This window comes from Ambystoma mexicanum, chromosome 11, assembly GCF_040938575.1.
Source record: "Ambystoma mexicanum isolate Mex_15411 chromosome 11, UKY_AmexF1_1, whole genome shotgun sequence".
NCBI lineage: Eukaryota > Metazoa > Chordata > Amphibia > Caudata > Ambystomatidae > Ambystoma > Ambystoma mexicanum.
In genome coordinates, this window is record NC_090934.1 from 986132070 (window position 1) to 986154080 (window position 22011).

At 46.8% G+C, this 22011-nt stretch overlaps 1 protein-coding gene across 2 annotated transcripts in view; it reads left to right on the forward strand.

Moving 5' to 3' along the window:
- Positions 1-22011, forward strand: part of CARS1 (cysteinyl-tRNA synthetase 1) — a 1125505-nt gene that overhangs the window by 1060969 nt on the left and 42525 nt on the right. For both annotated transcript variants that reach the window (XM_069624151.1, XM_069624150.1), the window contains one exon: positions 14001-14084. In XM_069624151.1, coding sequence (XP_069480252.1) covers positions 14001-14084 — 84 coding nt within the window. The remainder of the gene's footprint in view (positions 1-14000; positions 14085-22011) is intronic.

A 22011-nucleotide genomic window follows, 5' to 3' on the forward strand; every position in this document is an offset into this window, starting at 1 on the left:
TGCCCTATGGGGCAAAAATGGGAATGGGGAAGGGTAAATGGGGATTGGGGACTTACCGCCCCGCCAAGGTCGGAATGGGGCGGTAAGTCCGCCAACCACCATGGCGTAAACGTAGTTTACGCCATGGTGGTAAAGTCACGGCCCAGGCGGTAACTTACTGCCTGGGTCGTAATGAGGCCCATTGTCTCATGAAATGTGTATGGCAGCTCCACTGATAAATGAGAGTACTGTGCCTAAATGTAGAGCAGGCCTATACAGAAATAATTAAGAAGGGGTTGCTATCATTAATTGCGCACGCAAACAGTTATTAAAGCTCATTGTGCATTATTTAATTCAAATCAAAAACAGCCAGAATTAGTCGACACGTGTTTCGAGCTTCAACGCTCTTTTTCCAGGCTGCAAAATTATATCCATAAGTTTTGCAAGTATACATATTTGACATAATCATATGTAACCAACCAAATGTAGCAAAACAATCAGGCCCAAACAACCAAAGGAGGAGTGGGGGGGCCACGATAATATTAGATATCGGACAGAAGTAATAGGTACCCAACACAATGAATCCAATATGCATTGGCAAGCATAACCAATAATTAAAGAAACACCACATATTGATTAAAAAAATTCATGAAAAGGATATGGAGTATTGGCAATAGAATTAGCCAATCGTTGAGGGCAATTGACACACATAGTGAGAGAAGACAGAAGATAAAAATAAAATCAATTAAAAAATTATGGTCGTAAGAGCAATCATGTATGCACAACCATGGTCACCCATTGTGCAATATGGTTAACCAGCAATTTTGCCCCATCCAACAAAAAGAAAGTAAAATACCTTGTTGGTGCTTGAAACAGGAAACGAATAAGGCAACAGAGAAGGGGGAAATCATATATCGGCATGCCGCAGTAAAAACACCCCGGACACATTGTATATTAAAGACTTTATAATTCAACTAATTGTTGTGCAAATCATAAAAGTGATTGACTGGAATAGCCTTACCTATGAAGTAATACGATTAGAAAAAGTATATACAAGGTGCATTCACCGGCTCCACTGCAAATATAAGAAATTATATGTGTTACCTATGATTCGTGTGGTGATCTAGATTGAAATAAAATAAATGCAGGCATGCAAAACATACCTTTATTGTTGCAGTTGCAATTAACCACTATATACAGATGACAAGTGTACCAAGCGTGAAGGTCAGCATGGAAGCAGCACAAAATTCACGGGGAGACAAAAACAAACAACCGTGTTAAGGTGCTAATTGGTGCTGTTAAAACACGCTAATTAACGAGACAGTCACATGCGTATGGCCCCTGCTTAGAACAATTCAGCAGGCGTCTGCTCGAAAGACTGTGCTTACCAGCATTTCTGCACGTAGTGAAAGGGACAGGAGCCTGTTGTGTGTGCCGTTAGCTGCCGGCCTGAAACCCGGAAGCGCGGCACAAGCGGCGGCCATATTGGAAGTAGAGTTGCGTCTAAGCACTTGTATTGAAATCCAATAGCATGCATCTATAGACAACCTATACTTAAGGGCTAAGATTGAGCTCAAGGGAAAGCTTAAAAGTTAAACTAACGTAATGAATAGGTTACGAAAAAGGAGACATTAAAGTACTAGCATCGCAGTTGCCAGAGTTTACATGATTGAGTGTGCCATTTACGGCAGTTGCACCCCTAGAAGGCCGGTGCATCCATGCATCCAATCCCAAATAACCTTAGTTTTAGAAGTAAAATTACGGCATATTGCCCCAAAATACAGACACAAGGTGACTAGTGTTGTCCACACAAGACCGCTCTTTTACAGAAATTATATATATGCACAGATTGCAAACAGCAACAACGAAAGCAAAGGCATTTGTACAGTATGACTTCAAAGGAACACCGAAAATTCATGGTCACTGTTGAGACCAATTGATACAGTACAATACTGGCAAATTAGTCGTGCTTCAAGTTGTCTTAGTTTCAGGGTCAAATTGCCACCACGTTGGGGCAAAGTTACTTTTGCCATGCCAGCAAACCTAATTTCAGATTTATTGACCATCTGATGACACGTGTCGGCTATTTCTGGCTGTTTTTGATTTGCATTAAATAATGCTCAATGAGCTTTAATAACTGTGTTTGTGTGCACAATTAATGGTAGCAAACACCTTCTTAACAATTCCTTTGATGTAGGCACCTTGGCAGGGTGTCTACAACCTTCTACCATTTGCAGCCCCATAACACACCCTATTTCCCGTCAGGACGCCTAACCTCAACTGTCCACCACTGCCAAAATTTCATAAGGAATAACTGCTGATGTTCCATTAAAAATTTGATATCCGACCAAAGAAGTGCTCGTAGATTTTCACAATGTCTACCTGTGTGAATTCTACCCGCTCTATGATAAGATGGTTAAAGTAAAGTTCAGACCACATGCGCAGCTATTCATTGGTCTCTGCTAAGACAACTAACAATGGTCGGTGTCCTTTAATGCATGTGCACATGCAATCTTTGAAAACTATGAAAAACACATTTTCATATTTAACATCAAAAGCTTTTCCTAATCACAAATGGAAAACACAACTGCTTCCTGCGAGGCTTTCATTAAACTGGAACTCATAAAAACCTTCAAGCCATTAAATGCCATTAATGTGTTTCTGAAATTAAAAGAAATAGTATGAAATGCCCATGATGCAACTATGTTGCCTGATAAAAACAGAGGAAAACGAAACAAAAATGGGAGCCCATGATTAAGACCAGATTTAATTTTACAAAATACTACATCAGTGCCATAAAGTAATGTGAAAACAAATGTTCAGGATGCAAATGCTTGAATAACCAAAAATTGCATGCTATTGAAACAGTAATTCCCTGAAACATCTGTCTTTCAAATTATTCAAAGTATTATCTAGATGGAATTATTAACAGAGGAGAGTGTTGAAAAATAAACTGACCATGACTCATCCCATTTGCTTCTATAAATGAACTGTGCGGATAACTAAAGTAGTAAGTGGATTTGTAAGCTGCTGCTTGCTGTCAAGGCTGTCAGGAGTGGACCCCGTGATTTATGGGTCTTCTGCCGCAAATAGTCTGCGTAAATGATACTCATGGTACAATGAAAATTGTTACTTTAATAATATTTATGTACGTGAAAGGTGATACCCGCCTTAGAAAGCTGCTTGTTCTACTTTCACTTACTGCTTCTGTATTGATGAATACGTGTATTTATACTTCTGTGGACAATCTACAGCTTGACTAGCTATTACACCACGCCCCTCATCTCCTTACTCAAAGTTACTGCTCAGCCCTATTACCAAGTGAGAGTTTGGTTTAACATTTGTGACAATCCTTTGCAGGCTCACAAAGGTTGCTTTCTCAACACCAGATGGGGTTCTACAAAATCTCCTTACAATCATGTTTCTTGTTGCTATTACTAATCAAGGGATGTGCCTCATGATTTTTTAGCCAAGACTTCACTTTTCCTCAGCAGAGTTGGTTTTGCAAAATCTAAATGTGGCAAGGGCTCTGGAATTCTCTCGTAAACACACAGAGCCATATAAAACATCAAATCACTTTTTTGTAAATGATGGTCGGCTTACTCTGGGTAAAATAGCTACAAATGCTACAGAAGCAAGAGGGGTCAGTTCCTTCATTTCCCGAACCTATGAGATAGATGGCCTCCCAGTACTTTAGAGCCTTCATGCTCACCCCACCAGAGTGAAGGCCATGCTCTCTCCATTTTGGAAATCTGTATAGTGGCCACATGGCCCACACCACATACGCATTATTTGTTAACATTTCCCACTAGAAAAGGTTCATATTTTGACCAGAATGTTCTCAGCAATCATTTTGATTGTACCTGTTATTCTCCAGCATGGGGTCTTGCATGGATTCACATGCTCATGAATAGTCCTTGTCGTCGGGCTGAGAATCCTCGGTAAAAGAAAAAAGTTTCACTTCACTTACAAAATGTATTTCTCCTCTACATCAATCACTGTACTCTGGGTCATACTGCTCCCAGCCAATGACTGCCCTCTCCCTAAACCCCTCCTCTGGCAGCCATCTTCATATTTTTGCAGCACATTCAAGTGTTGGGAGTCATCAAGTTTTGCTCCGTGAGCTATTCTACGGTTTTTATGCTTTTATTGAGAAAAAATCCTATTTTTGTCAAAACAGAGCCTGTGTGCTCTTTTCTTCATCAACCGACAAGTGGGGACCCGTTGTCGGTGCATTTCAGCGCCCCTCAAGGGCAAGGATTATAGAGTTTTTCATCAAAGTTTCCAGAAGACCATCAAGCCTACTCCACACCTCTGGCCATGGTGGACGAGAAGGAAAAGTTCCCTTTCCAAGCTCTGCACCTGTTGCGGACTGTGGAACGTGTTTGTGGAGGAAAAATACCTTCAATACTTTTGTCTTCACCCGGACCACAACTAAGGGGATTGCAAGATCTGCCTCGGGTTCTCAGAGAGAACGATGAAGGATTGTCACAGTTGACTGACAGCGTGGCTATGCGCCAAGGCCTCTGCCCCATGCTCGAAGCAGGGTCATGCCTCACCCAGGACCGGCCGGTCCGAGGAGCAGGCTTCTAAGTCCTTTGAGGGTGCTCCATCCGTGGGGGCCCTAAAACAAGGCCAAGAGCTCCACGAGTCCATTTCCATCTGGGCAAGCAGGTCCCGCGATGGGCAGGGCGTGATCAGCCTCACCATCTGCCTCCATCTTTAGCCATCGATCAAACTCCTCCTCAAAAAGGAAATTGACCAACCCCCCTAAGCTGAGGGAGAAGACAAAAATGGAAGAAAGGGTGGATGACCTGCATAAGAAGGCTCAGACGGCGCAGGAAAACTCGACGATTGAGATGGTGGCGGCTGCGCTCTCGAAGGCCAAAGGGGCTGACCCTGTGAGTTCCTACCTCCTGAGGCGGGAGGCCTCAGCAGGGGCGGTGGTGAAGACACCGGAAAAGAGGATGCCATTGCTGAGGTCACGGGTCGTGCCTCAAGACATGGATGTTTCTCCCTCAGACAAGGGCCAGGAGTCCGTACAAACGATCCATGAGGACGTGGAGGAAGATACCGGCGGAAACACCAAGAGCGGCGCCGGGCCCAATAGGCCGACCACCCTGACTCCGCAGAGAGATGTATCTCTGGACATCCTTCGGACCCCACACACGTTGGTGTCTGAAATCCAGAAAAGGATGCTGCAGGCCACGGCCCTGGTGCCCCCAGATCACCCTCCGGCGAAAAAGAGGAAGCACCATCCAATGACACTGCCACATCAACCTCCACACCCGTGCCAGGTGCCCTCCCCCCTGAGGGACCCGGACATTACGATGGATGATGACATCACGGCAGGCAGTTCGCCGCAGCCGTGGGCATCCCCACCGGATGAGGTGGGGTTGTTTCATGCCATGGTTGCAAGAGCTTCCGAGCTCATCCAGTTGACACCTGAGGAGACCAAAAGGGAAGGCTTCATCTACCAGAGCTGCGAGGCCAAGAGGAAGACCATCATGGCGGTGCCCCTACTGGATGACGTGTGGGAGGAAGGCCTGGCCCTGTTGAAGAATCCTGCCTCCGCCAAGCGGGATAGGCTAGAGAAAAAGTAATGTGTGCCAGAGTCTGCCCCCAGTTGGCTATGTTCGCAACCGTCGCCGGAATCGGTGGTGTCAGCGGCTGCAAGAAAGAGATCGTCTAACCCCTCGTCATCGTCCTCAGTCCCTTCGGAAAGTGAGGGGAAGAAGTTGGAAGCCATGGGGAGAATGGTCATCTACTCTGCAGCGTCGACCGTCAAGGCAGTCAACACGCTGGCAATCCTGGCCAGGTACGACAGGGAACTGTGGTACAAACTGGGCCAGATTCTGGAGTTCCTGCCCGACAAGCAGGTGCAGGCGATCACACTCCTCCAGGCGGGGGCAGTGGTTTCGGACCATGCCTGGACATTGCTGGCACAGGTTTCCGACAGATGGAGAACGGTGTCTGCCTCCGTCGTTGAGGCTGGCTGAAGGCCACCAATTTCCGCCAGGAGGTCCAGACAAGGGTACTGGATATGTCCTTTGATGGGGATAACCTCTTCAGGAAGGCCGGCAACAAGTCCTTGCAGGCCATCAAGATAGATACAGAGACGGATTGTGTCCTGGGTTCTCTCCAACAGCACCGCTCTTCCTTTCGCGCAACCATGAGGAAAGTCGAGCAGCTCGATGAAAGGTTTTGGTGGAGGGCGGCTCCTCGTCGCAGGCGCTGAAGCAGGACTGAACCGGCGAGGAAGTCTGGGCCCCCACCCATGCACCCTGGAGGGAGGCTGGCTGATGGGATTCGTCAGCGAGTGGAAAAAGATCTCCACCACCCTCTGACATACCCTGGAGTTTCAGCAAAAGTTTTTTTGAATCCCTCCGGTGACCCAGCAGGAGCAGCACACCTTCAGCTCCTGCAGGAGGTAAGGGCCGTGCTACAAAAAGGGGTTATAGAGATAGTTCCATGATGACTCCGGGGCTCCGGAGTCTACTCCAGATACTTCTTAGTCAAAAAGAAGACCGGGGGCTGTAGGCCCATCCTAGACCCGCAGCGTCTCAAGTACCTCAAGTCCCAAAAATTCAGGATAGTCCCGTTGCAGCACCTGCTCGGCCACCTGAAGGAAGGAGACTACTTGACTTTGTTCGATCTGGAGGACGCCTACTTCCACGTCCCCATTCGCAGGAAGCATAAAAAATTCCTACGCTTCGTGGTGCAAGGAAGGCACTACCAGTTCAAGGCCCTCCCTTTTGGCCTCAAGTCAGCTCCCAGTGTGTTCACGAAGTGCCTGGCACCAGTGGTGGCCCATTTACGAGGGATACATGTTTATCTGTACCTCAACGACTGGCTCATACGGACCAATTCGAGAGAGGTAGCCGTCGAACACGCAGAGATGACCGTCCAGCTGCTGACGGATTTGGGATTCTCCGTTAATTATCCGAAGTCTTGCTTGACACTATCGCAGAACGCTCTGTTCCTAGGAGCCAGGCTCAACACGGTCTCCTGACTAGCATCGCCCTCTGAGGAGAGGATAGCGGCCACGCTGGGCAAGGTGCAACGGCTGTTGTCACTGAAGACCGCCTCGTGCAGGTCATCAAGTCGCTGCTCGGCATAATGTCGTCGTACATCTACCTTATCCGACTATGTAGGTTGCGGATGCGGCCTCTTCAGGAGTTTGTGGACGCTCGCTTTATACAAGTGTCCGGAAGCTTCTCAGACAAAATCCCGCTTGACGAGGAGTTCCATCGGGCGGTGAGGTGGTGGGGCGTACACTCTAAAATCGCCCAGGGCACAGGGTTTCAAAACCACCCATACCAGGAGACATTCACCCCAGAGGCCTCCCTGGATGGCTGGGGAGCCGACACCAGATGCCAGAGGCCTGTGGCTGCTGGAGGAGAACTATCTCCACATCAATATCCTGGAGCTGTGGGCCGTGTTCTGGGCCATCAAGTAATTCCTTCCATCCTTGAAGGGCAAGGTGGTGAGGATCTTCACGGACAACACCACCACAATGTTCTACGTCAGAAAACAGAGGGGCACCCGATCTCCATCGCTCTCCAAAGAGGCGCAGAACTTGTGGCACTGGGCCGTCGGACAAGAGATGTTCCTCATCCCCTTTCGCCTGGTGGGAGTCAAGAACTCCATCACCGACTCCCTCAGCAGGGAGTTGCGTTCATGCCACGAGTGCGAACTTCGGTAGTACCAGGTGGACTGCATCTTCATCAAGTGGGGCAGGCCCCATATTGATCTGTTTGCAACGGCGGCAAACTCCAAATGGCAGAAATTTGCCAGCGGGTTCCACCGACCGAGGAGCATGGGGGACGTGTTTGCCTTTCCGTGGGAGGGCCTGTTTCTTTACGCATTCCCTGTTACCTCTCCTGCTGCGAGTCAGCAGTCAACTCAAACAGTGCCGATGCAGGATGATACTCGTCGCCCAGGTGTTAGGCTGAAACCTCTGTGGTCCCTCTGGGACCACTGCAAACGATTTAAGACTATAGGTGTTTGGCAGTAAACCCACTTGGTAGCAGTCTGTACCTCACAGATTCACTTGGTAGCTGTGGCTGAGCAGTCAGACTTCCCTCAAGAAGAGTTAGGCAGTATACAGAGTATTCACAATAGGTCAAGAGAACCTGGTAGAACAAGTAAACACTGACCAGAGCTTGGTGTAAAAGAGATATAATTATTTATTTAAAACCACATCTAGAAAAACACACAGGCACTAATAGTAAGCAATTCAAAAACACGGTCACTAAAAGATATACACTCCCTTAGAAGAATATTAGACAAGTCTTAATTAAAGCCCCACTTATTTTCAGACAGCGGTGAGCACTTAACGTAGATGGCACTCTAATAATTCGTTTAAAAAAGGAGAGAAAAGCAGAGTATAATATGAAACAGATCCCAACACTTTCATAAGAACAAAACAAGAGAGGAAGGCAAGTAAAACCGTGAAGTTAGAGTTCAGTAGGCCGGATCCACTTTAAGAGGATCAGAACGAAATGTGTCTAAGGTCACAAGGTTGAAGTGCACAAGAGTCTTGCAAAGGTTCAAAAAGAGTTGGACCAAAAGAAAGGGACCAGTTAGAGGGTCAAGGCGGCCAGCCCAGTCCAGAAGGTTAAGGGGTTATTATTACCTTGTAGCAATCTTTAGAAAGGGAGGCCTGGCGGACACAGTACCTTAAAGTGGTGAGAATACTCCAGCGGGGGCAGTTGTTCCTGGCAGCGGATGCAAGTCGGTGCTTCGTCCGGGGGAAGGGAGGATCTCGTCGGGGAGGAAGACAGGACTCAGTTGCACTGCCAGGGAAGAAACCAGCCACGGAGTTATCGGGTAAAAGGAGCGGTCCTTTTATTCGCGGTCCAGTGGTAAGTTGCTATCCGGTTGCCGGGGTGCTTGGCATGGGCGATTCGACCACAAGACGTCCTGGGATGCGAAGAAGAGAAGGTAAACTGGTTGTGCCCACCAATCAGAGGAAGAAGCCTCTCTAGCCGGGAGATCTTCTCTGTCGTCGGGAAGTGGTGAGTTGGTTCCGCAGGGCTCCACCGGTGGTGTCATTGTGGTAGGTCGGCTCAGCTTCTCCCTCGTCGGATTCTCAGGTCCTGTGGCGACCTCTGAAGTTCCAGTCCCCAAAGCTCTGCTTTTATGCAGCGCACCCCCATTCACTCAGCCTAGCTGTCAATCAAACATGCTAAGTGGTGAGCCGGCCGGCTCACCACTTGGGCCAATCACACAAGAGTGCGACTTGAGTTACCAAGGTAACTCATTCCAGGGTGCCTAAACCCCCTCCCACACCCCCTGTGGTACCACTTTTGGAGGCTTCTGTGGAGAAGCCCCCCAAAAGGTGGAACAAAGGGCTCGACTTGGGTTGGAGTCACAGAAGAGAACACAAATGCCATTTTAGAATCGAGTCCTGGCAAATTAATATTAAATAAATAAACCGGCGGTATGTTCGAGGCTATGAGAATTAAATAATTAAAGTTGGTAGCCTCGAACAATGGGAAAATCCCATAGGGATATTTTTCGCGGTCGAATATAAAAAGTAGTATCCACTGCCACCAGCCAAAACTCGATCAGGGGGGACAGAGACGTGCCCCCTCGACTAACAGACCCCGGGGGAATCGAATTGCCCCGACCAGTACGTCCACAATATGATGGTTTGTACCGGTTTCTGTTAATAATTTGGGACTAGTAAAGCCAATGGTGACTTTACATGCCCTGGGAGACAGTAGTCAGTCCCAGGGTATGGAGTCTATGGTGGGGTGTCACTATGACACCCCTCGGTTACTGCACGGAGGGTGCTGTGTAACACACATAGTAAAAACACATGAGACCCTATGGAGTAAAGGACCCCAAAGCCCATAAAACACATTAACAGTCAAAGGAACACCATAAATCATGTCCAAGAGTGGGGGAAAAAGAGTCTCACTTTTGGCAGGAAAAAAACAAACTCGAGAAATCCAGCAAAGCTGCTGGGGGACTCACTAGGTTAGGAAATTCAGCCCAAACAGAGAATTCTCCCTAACACCCGGCGTGGCCGAGGCAGATTTGGTACCTGGTCATTCCCAGCCTGTCGGCTTCGGTCAAGCTGCCAGTGGTCGTTGATCTGCTCACCATAGAAGGAGGTGCAATCCTGCATCACGACCCAGGAACGCTGAACCAGAAGGCTTGGCTCCTGCAGCCCTAGAGTATGGAGGATACAAGTTGCTGGCAGACAATAGGAAGGTGCTTGCCAAGGCCAGAGCGTTGTCCACTTTTAAATGGTACGTCACAAGTGGAAGCATTTCGCTATGTGGTGTCAGTCGCAAAAGTTCACCCCTCCGAGGGTCACGGCAGTGCAGATTCTTCCATACTTGTTGTCCTTGGCCAAGGCAGGGCTGGTGCACGCTTCTATCAAGGTACATCTGGCGGCTATCTCCCACTACACCAGCTCTCCAGGAAGGTCTGCACTTTGGTCCCACCGTCTCGTCAAGGAGTTCCTCAAAGGACTGTTTCGATCTTTTACCCCGATGAAGGCTCCTGGATTGGGGACTCACCAGTGGTGCTGACAAAGCTTATGGGAGCCCCCTTCGAGCATATGCATCGGGCCCCTCTCAAGTTCCTCTTGTGGAAGACAGCGTTCCTTGTGGACATCACCTTTGTCAGGAGGGTGGGTGAGATCCAGGCCCTGTCCTGCAAACAGCCATATCTGACTCCACTAATCAAGGGTGGTGCTGCGGACGCACCCCACCTTCATGCCAAAGGTTCTGTCGGAATTCTACCTCAACAAGCCTTTGGTGTTGCATGTGTTATTTCTGAAGCCTTCGTCCGGCTGAAAGGGACTTGGACTCGCTGGACGTTGCTTGTGCTCTGAAGGCTTGCGTGGCATGCTTGAAGAGTTTTCTAAAGACCTCTCAACTGTTTGTGAACTTTGGTCCTGTGAACCACGGGAAGGCCATGTCCAAGGCTTCCATCTCCAGGTGGCTCTCTGGCTGTATCACACATTGTCATCGGTTGGCCAACCGACTGTTGCCCCGCGTTCCGAGAGCCCATTCCACCAGAGCAAGCACTGCAACGACGGCGTTCGTGTCTGGTGGGCCCCTGCTCGACATCTGCAGGGCTGCTACATGGAGGTCTATGCACACCTTCACGAGGTTCTACTGCGCCGACAGGGATTCCAGAAAGGAGACTAGGGTCGGCCAAGCAGTGCTACGCAACCTGTTCGCTTGAGGTGAGTCTGTTCCGGAGGTAAGAGTTTTGCTTCTGTTGAAGCTTGCCACCTCCCGTGGTTGTGTAATGGGGTACTGCTATGCATTCTTTATTCATGAGCATGTGAATCCATGCCAGACCCCATACTGGAAAAGGGACAAGTTACTTACCTGTAACTATTGTAATCCATCATGGGTCTGGCATGGATTCCCATGCGAACCCTCTTCCTACTCCTCTGTGGTTCTTCTTGGTCATACTGCCACTGTATCTGCTTACCAAATCTTAAGATGGCTGCTAGAGGAGGGACTTGGGGAGAGGGCAGTCATTGGCTGCGGGCAGTATGACCCAGAGAACAGGGATTGGTTTAGAGGAGAAATACAGTTTGTAAGTGCTAGATCCATGTTGGAGAACAATAGTTACAGGTAAGTAACTTGTTCCGTATATGCTGTCACTCTTTCCCAAGGCTTTGAGGGGTCAATTTGATTGCCAGAAAGTTGCGAAGGAGCGGGAGCACAATGCCAGCCTAAGGAAAATGTACCTTCGTAGTGATTCTGGTACTCTTAGTTCTTGCTATCTTCCATCACAGTAGCCACCCTTGCATTCCCACAAGAACATGCCATACCCTAAACCTGGTTTAAAATGGGGGTTGAGGAGAACGATTAGAACGAGGAATGGGGGTTGATGTCATTCTGTTTGTACGCTTTGGGGGGTAATGCACAAAGGGGCACAGCGCCCTGCGCCTCATTGACAATTCTTAGTTACAACACACATTTTGTATGCAACATTTTTCAGGGCATGGCTGCGTTAACACATACAATTTGTAGTCAGTTGTGGGGGAGAGAGAGCAGAAACTAAGCGTTCCTTAATCACTATCAAACCTACTTCCCATCTCATCTTTAGGATCTCCACTGGTGTCGCCTGGGGGTCCTTTGCTGCTGTATCTGCACCTGTAAGGACCTGGATTTTCACTGTAACTGCGGGGTCTGCCTACAGACTTTGTACCATTGTTTCCCTTTGGGCACTTTCTTCTGCATGAAAGAAAACCCACAAATTACATTCTGTGGTTCCTGAACAGTGACATTGTTCCTTGGTGATCCTAGGGTCCCTGGAGTTTTCCACCAAGACTGGGAATTTTTGTAATGAACATTGATTTATTAGACCTATTCGAATCTGTGTATTGGAACTACTGCCTTTTCCTATCCAAGATCTATACAACAGTGCTGTCTGCATATGTATTATGTATACTACTTTGGCACTAGAATGTAGAAGGAAACCTGTGACTGTTTGCTTTGTGTGTCTTGGACCTTGAATATAATAGTAATGTATGTTGATATTGTCTAGGGACCCCCCTTCCCATTCTTGTGCTTGAAGTCTATATGTATAGTGTTTTCAACAAAGTATGAATTTTAGGGTTAAGAATAGGTTTGGTCTTACTGGGAATTTCCTGTTTCTATACCTTTACTATGCTCATACTGTATGTTATGTTTAACCTGAGTACTTATCTTAATCTCAAAGGTATTATACGTGTACCTTGTAATACACAGGTATATTTGTCATTTCTTGGATACACATGTACCTCCTGACCAGCCTTCCTCCTGAAGTAAGCCTGACTGTTCTGCTACAGCTACCGTTGGAGAGTGTTGTCTTTCCTTTTGGATGAGACACTGTTCTAGTGTTAGATTAGATGGTTGCACAGCCCTCAATAGAGGGCTGTACAAATATCTCTCTAACATCAGTCTGAATTTGCCTGTGCAGTTTGCAGCAAGTTCAAAAAGCACAGAAAACTGAATATGTGGGGTGATTCACAAAGAGTCCCTTGTATGCCATGAGCAAATGGTGCATGATGCATTTTGTACACTCATATACCTGATAAGCAAAAGAGCACACGCTACCAAGCACAGGTCCTTCGAATTTCAACATAACATGGGAAGATAAGTGAAACAATTGTGTGTTCATGTTTATTTTCCTGAAAGTGGTGCCAAACAGTAGGGGGGGCATGAATCACTTTCAGGGACACATGTTTTTAAAGGTTAAAATAGTTCAGGTGAATTTGCCATGTACCTCGCCAGGTTGCAACAGGTGCAAACTGTTACAGGAGGAAGTGTCTGGCTTTTTTGTGTGAATCAGTAGAATACCAGTAGTGAATCAGTAAAAATACCATTAGTCCTGCAGGACTAGTTACTTAGTTCATCTACTCAACCCCCAAAACATTACTCACCCCATTGTAAGGTAAAGAAACCCAAAATGTAAAAAGAACAAGTTTGCTTTAAATTTGATGCACAGTAAAAATTGTCATGCCAGAGTACGAACACATAACCAGTCTAGCTGCAGCAACGTAGGCAAGTCTAACAACTGTAATCATGTTTGCTTTAACCAAAGTGTTACGTGGATAGCCTGGACTGTATTTCTGCATTTTTTACTGGGCATTATGGTTGAAACATACATAAATTATGTGGCTAGACTGGCCTATGTTGCTGCAGCCAGCCTGGTTATATTTTCTGACTCTGGCAATGTAGGCCATTGTAGCCACATAACTCTCATCATGTTTGCTTTAACCATGTTGCCCAGAAAAAAGCGTAACCAGACTGGCTGTAGCCATTCCATTTTCTAGCCATGTAACAACACACATTTTTGCCTGATAAGTGTTGTCACGTGGACTTTCCGGGACCTTTCTGAACCTGTCTGATAGGTAACGTAAATTATCAGCCGCAGAATAAGAATGATGCACCTTATCCATTGAAGTATAGAAATGCACAGTTGGTTAACTACATTAGACAACTGATAATTTATATATTTGTGATTTCTTGAAACTGATGTACGTTTGTATTTTATAGGAAGCTAAAATGGCAAAAATGAAGATCCCTCCAAATGAGATGTTTATATCAGAAACTGACAAATATTCCAAGTTTGACGAAAATGTAAGCATTTGAATTTCGAATACAAATGAATGTACCTGGTTTAATAACCCTGACATGCCATATACAACATCATTTATGCCAGTATAACATCAAAATGTAGTAAGACAAAATGGATTTGACCAATATGTATGTAAAGGGGGCCCTGTACAAATGGGCCATTACCGTCATGCAATTTCGTTATTGCAGGGGAGAGGTGTGATGTCTGTAGTCTATGATGAGGCAGTGACAGACAACGTAATTGCAGACACTTTTGAAGAGACATGCACCGTTTCCTGTCACCTGCATTACTACGAAAGCACTGTATTGTCACCTGCATGACTTCAAAAGTGAGCGCCACTGTCTGCTAGAATGCTGATAGTGTGGAAAGTTTAGGAACGATGAACTGCTGAAGTTTACACGCACTGCTGAGCATTAGGAACAATGAGAGTAGAGCTACGGCGCAGAGTCAAATGGCAGGGGTAACCATTGCAGACTGCTTACAAAAATAATATCCGAATAAGGTACTTGTTAAATTGTCTACACTATGGAACCTACACACTTTCCAAATTTCAGGTTTGTATCCTGCTGGTAAGTATGCTGAACATTTCAAACATACACACACATATATCCATGCATTGCAGACCGTGTAAAAAAAAAAAAAAGAATTGAAACATTTATATTTTATACTTTTTACATTGTCTACACCATGGAACCTACACTGTTGGGAAGTATGCTGAACATTTCGAACAGACACACACATCAACAAATTTCCCTTTTTATATATAGAGAGAGACTAAAAGGTGTACCTGTGCTTTGCATGGTAATTCCTACTTCAGTCCTAGTTTGAAGTGTATTCAGTAAACTAAACCAATGCTTCTTTGTAGACAATATTGCTAGTCTTTCCGGCAAGAGCTAGTGTGAACACACTGTCTTTGTTTCCAACTCTGGAGTAAGCAACATGAAGCTAACCACGAGAAAAGCATGAATCCCATACATTGGTTCCAGCTACTTTGTTGGAGCGTTTAGATTGCACAGCAACGTTATTGGTGTCCTGATCTACAGCCGAGGCAGCAGCAACCTGAACATAAGTGCCATATATGTAGGGCTGAAGCAGACAAGCTTCGTAATGGCACACATTCATCAACTTCCATGGGAAATGAAGTTTCTGTAATTGGCATGAGAGATTTGCCACAATGTGACGGACAACGTAATTGCGGATAATTTTGAAGAGACATGCACTGTTTCCTGTCACCAGCATTACTGCAAAAGCACTGTATTGCGTCACCCGCATGACTTCAAAAGTGAGTGCTGCTAATGTGAGCTAGAATGCCGATAGTGTGGAAAGTTTAGGAACAATTAACTGCTGAAGTTTACATGCAATGCTGAACTTTAGGAACAATGAACATAGGGTAAGCATTGAAGAAGGGTACGGCACTTCAAGCTTACACGATTCAGCCCTAGGAATTACGGTGCAACGCACAGGTACACCTGCTAGTTTGTTTATAAGTAAAATTAATGTTGTTCATTTGCAATAAGAACCATTTTTTAGAGCATGCAGAACCTAACTAAATACAGTATATGGAAACGTGGAATATATGATCAAAGATGCTATGGAATTAAGGGAATAGGCGATCTAGCTGTGTTATCTAAAGCAATATGTTATTACTGTGACCTATTCAGGCACAAATAGACAACCATTTCCCTATTAATTTTATACTGAAACAGTGGCTAGATGTTTTTCATCACTGTTTTGTATCATCACTGCAGGGGATTTAATTTTTTATATATGCTTTGTTTTAAAGTATACATATTACACTTTGTTTGACTCTAGCATGCCCCTCATTTGTTTCTCTGAATTTCCCTTATGTGAACCCAAAGTGTTTGGCTGGTTCTAAAATAGCCCATGCTGATTTAAAAAATGTCATTCTTGTTTCTCTAGTGACGTTGTTTTACTTGCATTACATATGGTTAGATTACATTTTCTCACAGAGGACCGCAAACAGCATTAAACATACTAAAAGGAAAAACAGAAGACCGATGAAGTGGCAGCACTTGAAAGGCTAGTAGTCTGAGTTTTGACTGGGGTCTAAAAGTCTATAAGGCAGTATCTCATTTGAGTAACAAAGAGGCAAACGCAGCTATATTTGCCTACCAGATGTCATGCCAATACTTGTCTCGCTCAGTTTGGGTCTCTTTCCCTTCGGCCAATGATGGGCTGGGGCTTAGGCTTCACCAATGGAAGCCATGTTTGTTATTTAGTGCAAGTTGTGTCCATGGTGGATCTCTTGCTATGTCCTACTGTGCCAGAATGTTTCATAGTGATATTGCACAGAGTAATACTCTAGTTACTGTGGCATTTTTTAACCAGTCCTAGTCAGTACCAAATGTCATTTAGGGATAACGTTTTTTTGTGCTTGCGCCTTTTGTTTTAGCAGCATCTCTTTAGGTGCCAACTGTTCAGTGCCAACATTCCTCTTCTCAACACATTCAGGGTTTGAATCAGGATTGGGTAAGCAGGAGCTAAAATCGGCTCCAGGGTATGCAGCTTTAACCAGTGACCAGGAGCTACCACTAGGGAACGAGGAGCTAGTACATAAAGTTCTACAAATCTAACTTCCCCATGAGATGCAAACATGCTATTTTGTCTGTTATTTTTGACCCCTTATATTTTAAATGTTGTATAGATTTGTATTCTAATGTGTCCTAATGTTTGTTTAAGATTCAACCAAACGCACAGAGTTAAATTCAGATAGGTGCGTTTGTTCGGCATCAGTTGGCCTTGGGAGCCAAAAGTAGGTCCTGGTAGCCATTGTCATCAAGCTAGCCAGGCTCTTCTAGGCTGCAAGCAGGAGCTAAATAGCTCCCAGCTCGGCTCAATTTTTGAACCCTGCCATTTTGATAAAGTGGGTTCCTGACCAAGAATGACACTGACACCATTGTAGGAACAGGAAACATCTTTACTGGATTGATTAGCCGATTTAAACTGCAACGTTGATATCCTCTCTGGACTTAACACCATCTAATCACATTCACTATTAAAGACTCGCCTTCACGCAATGTGCAAAACTTAGCACCTGCTATGATGACTAGAAATAAACATAACCTGACTACTGAGAAACTTCTGCCACTTCTCCAACTGATCATTAACCTTCCACAACCCTCTCAGACCCCACAGCTCTTGTCGACCTGTACAATCACACCATCCTTAAGGTGATCAACACTTTAGCGCCACTTAAACTACGTAATCCCAAACCTCGAGCACACCTCAACACGTGGTACATCCCACATCTCAAAGCGCTTAGGAAACTGAAAAGAACGTCTGAGGCTTCATGGAAGAGCACCCCATCCCAAGCTAACAAAGACAACTTTACGGCGGCCTCCTTCAACAACAAGGCAGCCATTAGCCAAGCCAAAAAAGATAACTATAGCAATCGTATATCCAAGGCCAAGTCCTACACATAGGAAATCTTCATTATCCTGAAGGAGCTAAAATTACCTGGCCCACCTCCTGATATTTGCATCAAAGACACTCTGTGGTGCACCAACACCCAGAACGCACTCCAAGACAAAATTACTACACTCCAAAATAAAATGGAAACTAAAAAAAACACGAATTACTAGCATGGATCCTCCCCAGCACCCAGCGTCCCTTACCAGGAAGACGCAGCCCCAATTCAATTTCACACCTCTTTCCATCAAAGAAGTGGAGACTATCAACTCTAAGCTTAAACCATCTAACTGTCAGGGAGACACATGTCGCAGACCCCTTATCAAGGAGGCTGCGAAGGAACTAGCTCCTTTTATCACATCCGTCATTAATGCCTCATTTAAATCCAGTGTAGTACCCAACAATTTGAAAGACGCCTGGGTGTCACCGCTTCTAAAAAAAAAAATTAAAAAAATGCATCCTTAGACCCGAACAACCCATCCAACTACAGACCCATTACAACGGTACCACTCCTGCTAAAAATATTGGACCGAACGGCCTATCTGCAGATACAGCAATATCTTGACTCTACAATTGATTAGGTTTTATGGACAATCTAGATTCAGACCCAAACACAGGACTGAAACAGCACTGATCGACCTCATGACCCAAATACAGACTCTTAAAGATAAGGGAAAATTGGCCTTGCTCTTCTTCTTGACTTGTCAGCGGCATTTGACCTGGTGAATCATAAAATTCAATGTAAACACCTTTCATCTGCTGTGCATTTCTCCGATCAAGCAAACGCCTGGATTGAGTCCTTCCTCACCAAAAGATCCATGAAGCTCTTCGCGCACTCAACCACTGCTACACCTGCTCCAGTCACCTGCGGGGTGCCCCAGGGGGGTCCCGTGTCTCCTACACCCTACAATGTGTTTACTAAGCCTCTCTTTGACGAACTTGACTATTTGGGTGTCACCTACACTAACTATGCAGATGACACCCAGATACTCATCCCTATCACTGGAGATCACATTGTGGACAGTAGGGCTCTCAACGTCTACCTAACTATACAAGCCTGGATGGCGAAGCACGGGCTCTGTCCTAATGACGATAAGACAGAGCTGCTCCTACTGGGTTCACTAGCCAATCTAAATAAACTGGACGCGCATTTACCTCTTTCAATATTGACGGTAATATAATTAAAGTATCCAAGGTTGTTAAAACATTTGTAGTTTATATTGACTCAGCATTCTCCTTAACGAGACAAACTAATGCTATGGCCTCCTCCTCTGCCTACATTTGCAAGCTCATTGCTGCCTGCCATTCTTACCTGACATCTACCAACTGCATCACAATAGCAAGAGTCTTGGTCCTTTCCAAGCTCGACTAGTGCAATGTGCTCTATCTTGGCACATCGCAACAAAACCTCAACAAAATGCAGATCACGCAAAACAATGCCATTAGAGTAGCATTGAACATATCGAAGAAACAATACATATTGCATACTAAACACTCGATAAATTGCCTTAACATTAAGCAAAGGATAGCCCTTAAAACACTATCCCTTACAGATAAGTGCCTATCCAACCAGGCGCCTATCTACCCATCCAATGCCATCACCCGCCATACATCAACACGGCCCATAAGAACAGCACAGACTCACTCTGTTAACATCCCACACTACAAGTTACAAAGAGCAGGAGGGGTTAGTTTCCCAGTCCTCGCTGCTAAGAAATGGAACGCACTCTTGCTTTCTTTGAGAGGAACCTTCCCACTTCCTATTCTGGAAAAAGGTCAAAGTGTGGCAAGCAGACATTCTCACAGTCACATAACCTCAACCTACCATGTATATTTGTATATTAACCCTTGCCTAATGTATATCTGTAACGTTTCTGTATATAATTTGTATGTAATTTACTGCTGTATCACATGCTTTTTTCCTCTTGTATATCTTGTAACATTTAAGCATAGCGCCCAGATGCCTTGGCACGCTCAAAAAATAAATAAACTAAATTAAGTTCCAGCTCCAGGTACAGGGTACAGGAATACATTTAGCCCACATTAGGTATGTTACTTGGACAGAATATCCACTGGCATCCTTGCTCAGTCAACCCATCTTCCAGGGGATTGGGTCCTCCGACGTATTCCATATCTATGACATGTAATCACCACAGCTGTCCTGCTTTGGAAACTTTTTTCTGCGTCGATGCGCCGTCGTCGAAGACCTCCTCCGACGTCATCCAATGTGATAAGTAGGACGCACGACGCCCGTAGCCTCAGTTCCGTTTTTGCTTCGTGTATCTCGGTTAACGCCTCGACTCTTTGGAGTTCTGTTCTTCTCGGTTCTTCGAACCTGTTCGTTTTGTGAAAATCCTTCGTGTGAAGATGTCTTCTACTTCGTCTTCGACCCTGCATCCGGGTTTCAAGAAGTGCGGGGAGTGTGGGTCCAAGATGTCGCTGACGGACTCGCACGACGCCTGCCTCTGGTGCCTCGGGGAGGCCCACGACACGGATGACTTTATCGACGGCCAGTCGCTCACGTCCAAAGCCTTACGCGAACTTAAGAAGAAGTTGTCGGTAGGTCGGGTGTCCAAGCCCCGGAAGTCGAAGTCTGCGGGGCTTTCGACGGATGATTCGAGGGGTGACTCTCCGCGTCATCGTCGGAAGTCTCGTGGGTCTCCTTCTAGGAGTCGGTCTCGCCACTCCTCAGCCTCTTCGAGGCATTCTCGGAAGCGCCGACACCGGTCGTCTTCCAGGTCCTCTTCGGAGGACTCTGCCCGGCATGTCGCTTACCCCACCAGCCGTGCGACGCCGGAGGAATGGGCTTCCTTCGGGAATAAAATGCTGGCGATTCTTGAGTCGCAGGGTACTAAGCCGTCCACGCCCCCGAGTGGGGTCGGTCGTGAGAGGTCGAGAGACACCGCTCGCAAGAGTGGTCAGCACGAGTCACGGGAGAGGTCCCGTTCGGACAAGGAGACTTGTTCTCGATGTACCCGTTCCAGGTCCCGGTCCTCGACGCGTTCGAGACCGTGTGCACCTGTGAGGTCTTCGAGGAAGACATCGACGTCTGAGGCGTCGAGGGCGTCGACAGGCTTTCTCGAGGCTCCGGCTCCCAGGAAGTCGTCGACGCTCAGGTCGTCGAAGGACACGCTCGGGGCTCCGGCTTAGAGGGCTGTGTCGACGCCGCCGATGCTGGCGGCGCTGCATCTGATGTCGACGCCGATCCTCTCGGCACCGATGCCTGTTCTCTCGACGCCGGCGCCGATTCGCTCGACGCCATCGACGCCTTTCGCGTCGGAGGTACCCAGTGGCAAGGGTGAACCCCCTAGGAAGGCTCTGGTTAAGAGCAAGCACTCTCGGGTGCCTTCTTTTCGCCACCTGGAATATATTTCAGAGGCTGATGAGGATTCTGATGGCCTGGTTCCTAGTCAGGTTCCAGATGAAATTGTCTCGGGCCATAGTCAGTTTGACGATTTGAGGCAGTCACTGCATGATGCCAGTGGACTGGACACCTCTCCAGAGGTGGAGTTTTGTGGGCCTGAGCCTGGCTCTCATGCCGATTCCTCGTACTGGCGCCTTATGGCTAGGGTTTCTGAGTACTTGGGATGGTCTGCTCCCCCAGGGGAGTTTGTGCAGGATGATCTAACGGACATCCTTGATGTTGGTCCCCCAACTGACCCGGTACTGCCGTTCCATATGACTTTACAGAGAAGGGTGGCGGCGGCTTGGACTGCTCCGGAGAGTCTCCCGGCGGTGGGCAGATCCTTGTCGCGAAAATACCGTCCAGCCAGTAGCGAACCCTGCTACTTGACCAGGCACCCCACTCCGGAGAGTTTGGTGGTGCAGGCGGCCACGGCCCCGGCAAAGCAGGCGTCGTACCCTACCATCCCTCCTGATAGGGACGACAAACGTTTTGATGGCTGGGCGAAGAAAGTGTTTCCTTCTGGTGGTATGGCGCTTCAGGCGGCCAACTCCATTTGTGCCTTGTCTCGTTTCACACACACTCTGTGGAACTGTGTTGCGTTAGCGGCTGAACATATTCCCGAAGGGGACGAACGGGATGGTTTCCTTGCTATGGTCCAGGATGGTAAGGATGCCATGTGTGAGTCCGTTGAGTCGGGTTTGGACTTAGCTGAATGCATCAGTAGGTCCATGGCGGCGAGCACCGTGATACGCAGGTTTGCATGGTTGCGGAAGTCGGGGTTTGCTCCTGATGTGCAGTCCCGGCTCCTCAACATGCCCTTTGATGGTGAACACCTTTTTGGCAGCAAGGCTCACGAGAGCCTTGAGAGGTTGCAGACCTCAAAAGCTGCAGCGAAGTCGTTGGGCGCTGCAGTTCGCCAACCTCTGCCTTTTCGTCCTAGGGTTTCAGCAGTGGAGGGGTGGTTTCTTTCGCTATAACGCGTCCTTCAGTAAAGCAAGAGGAGCAGGCAGTCAAAGAGGCCAACGCAGGGGTACCAGAGGTGGACGACAGGGTACCCGTGGTGCCAAGTCCGCTCGGGCAGTTGCCTCTTTGCC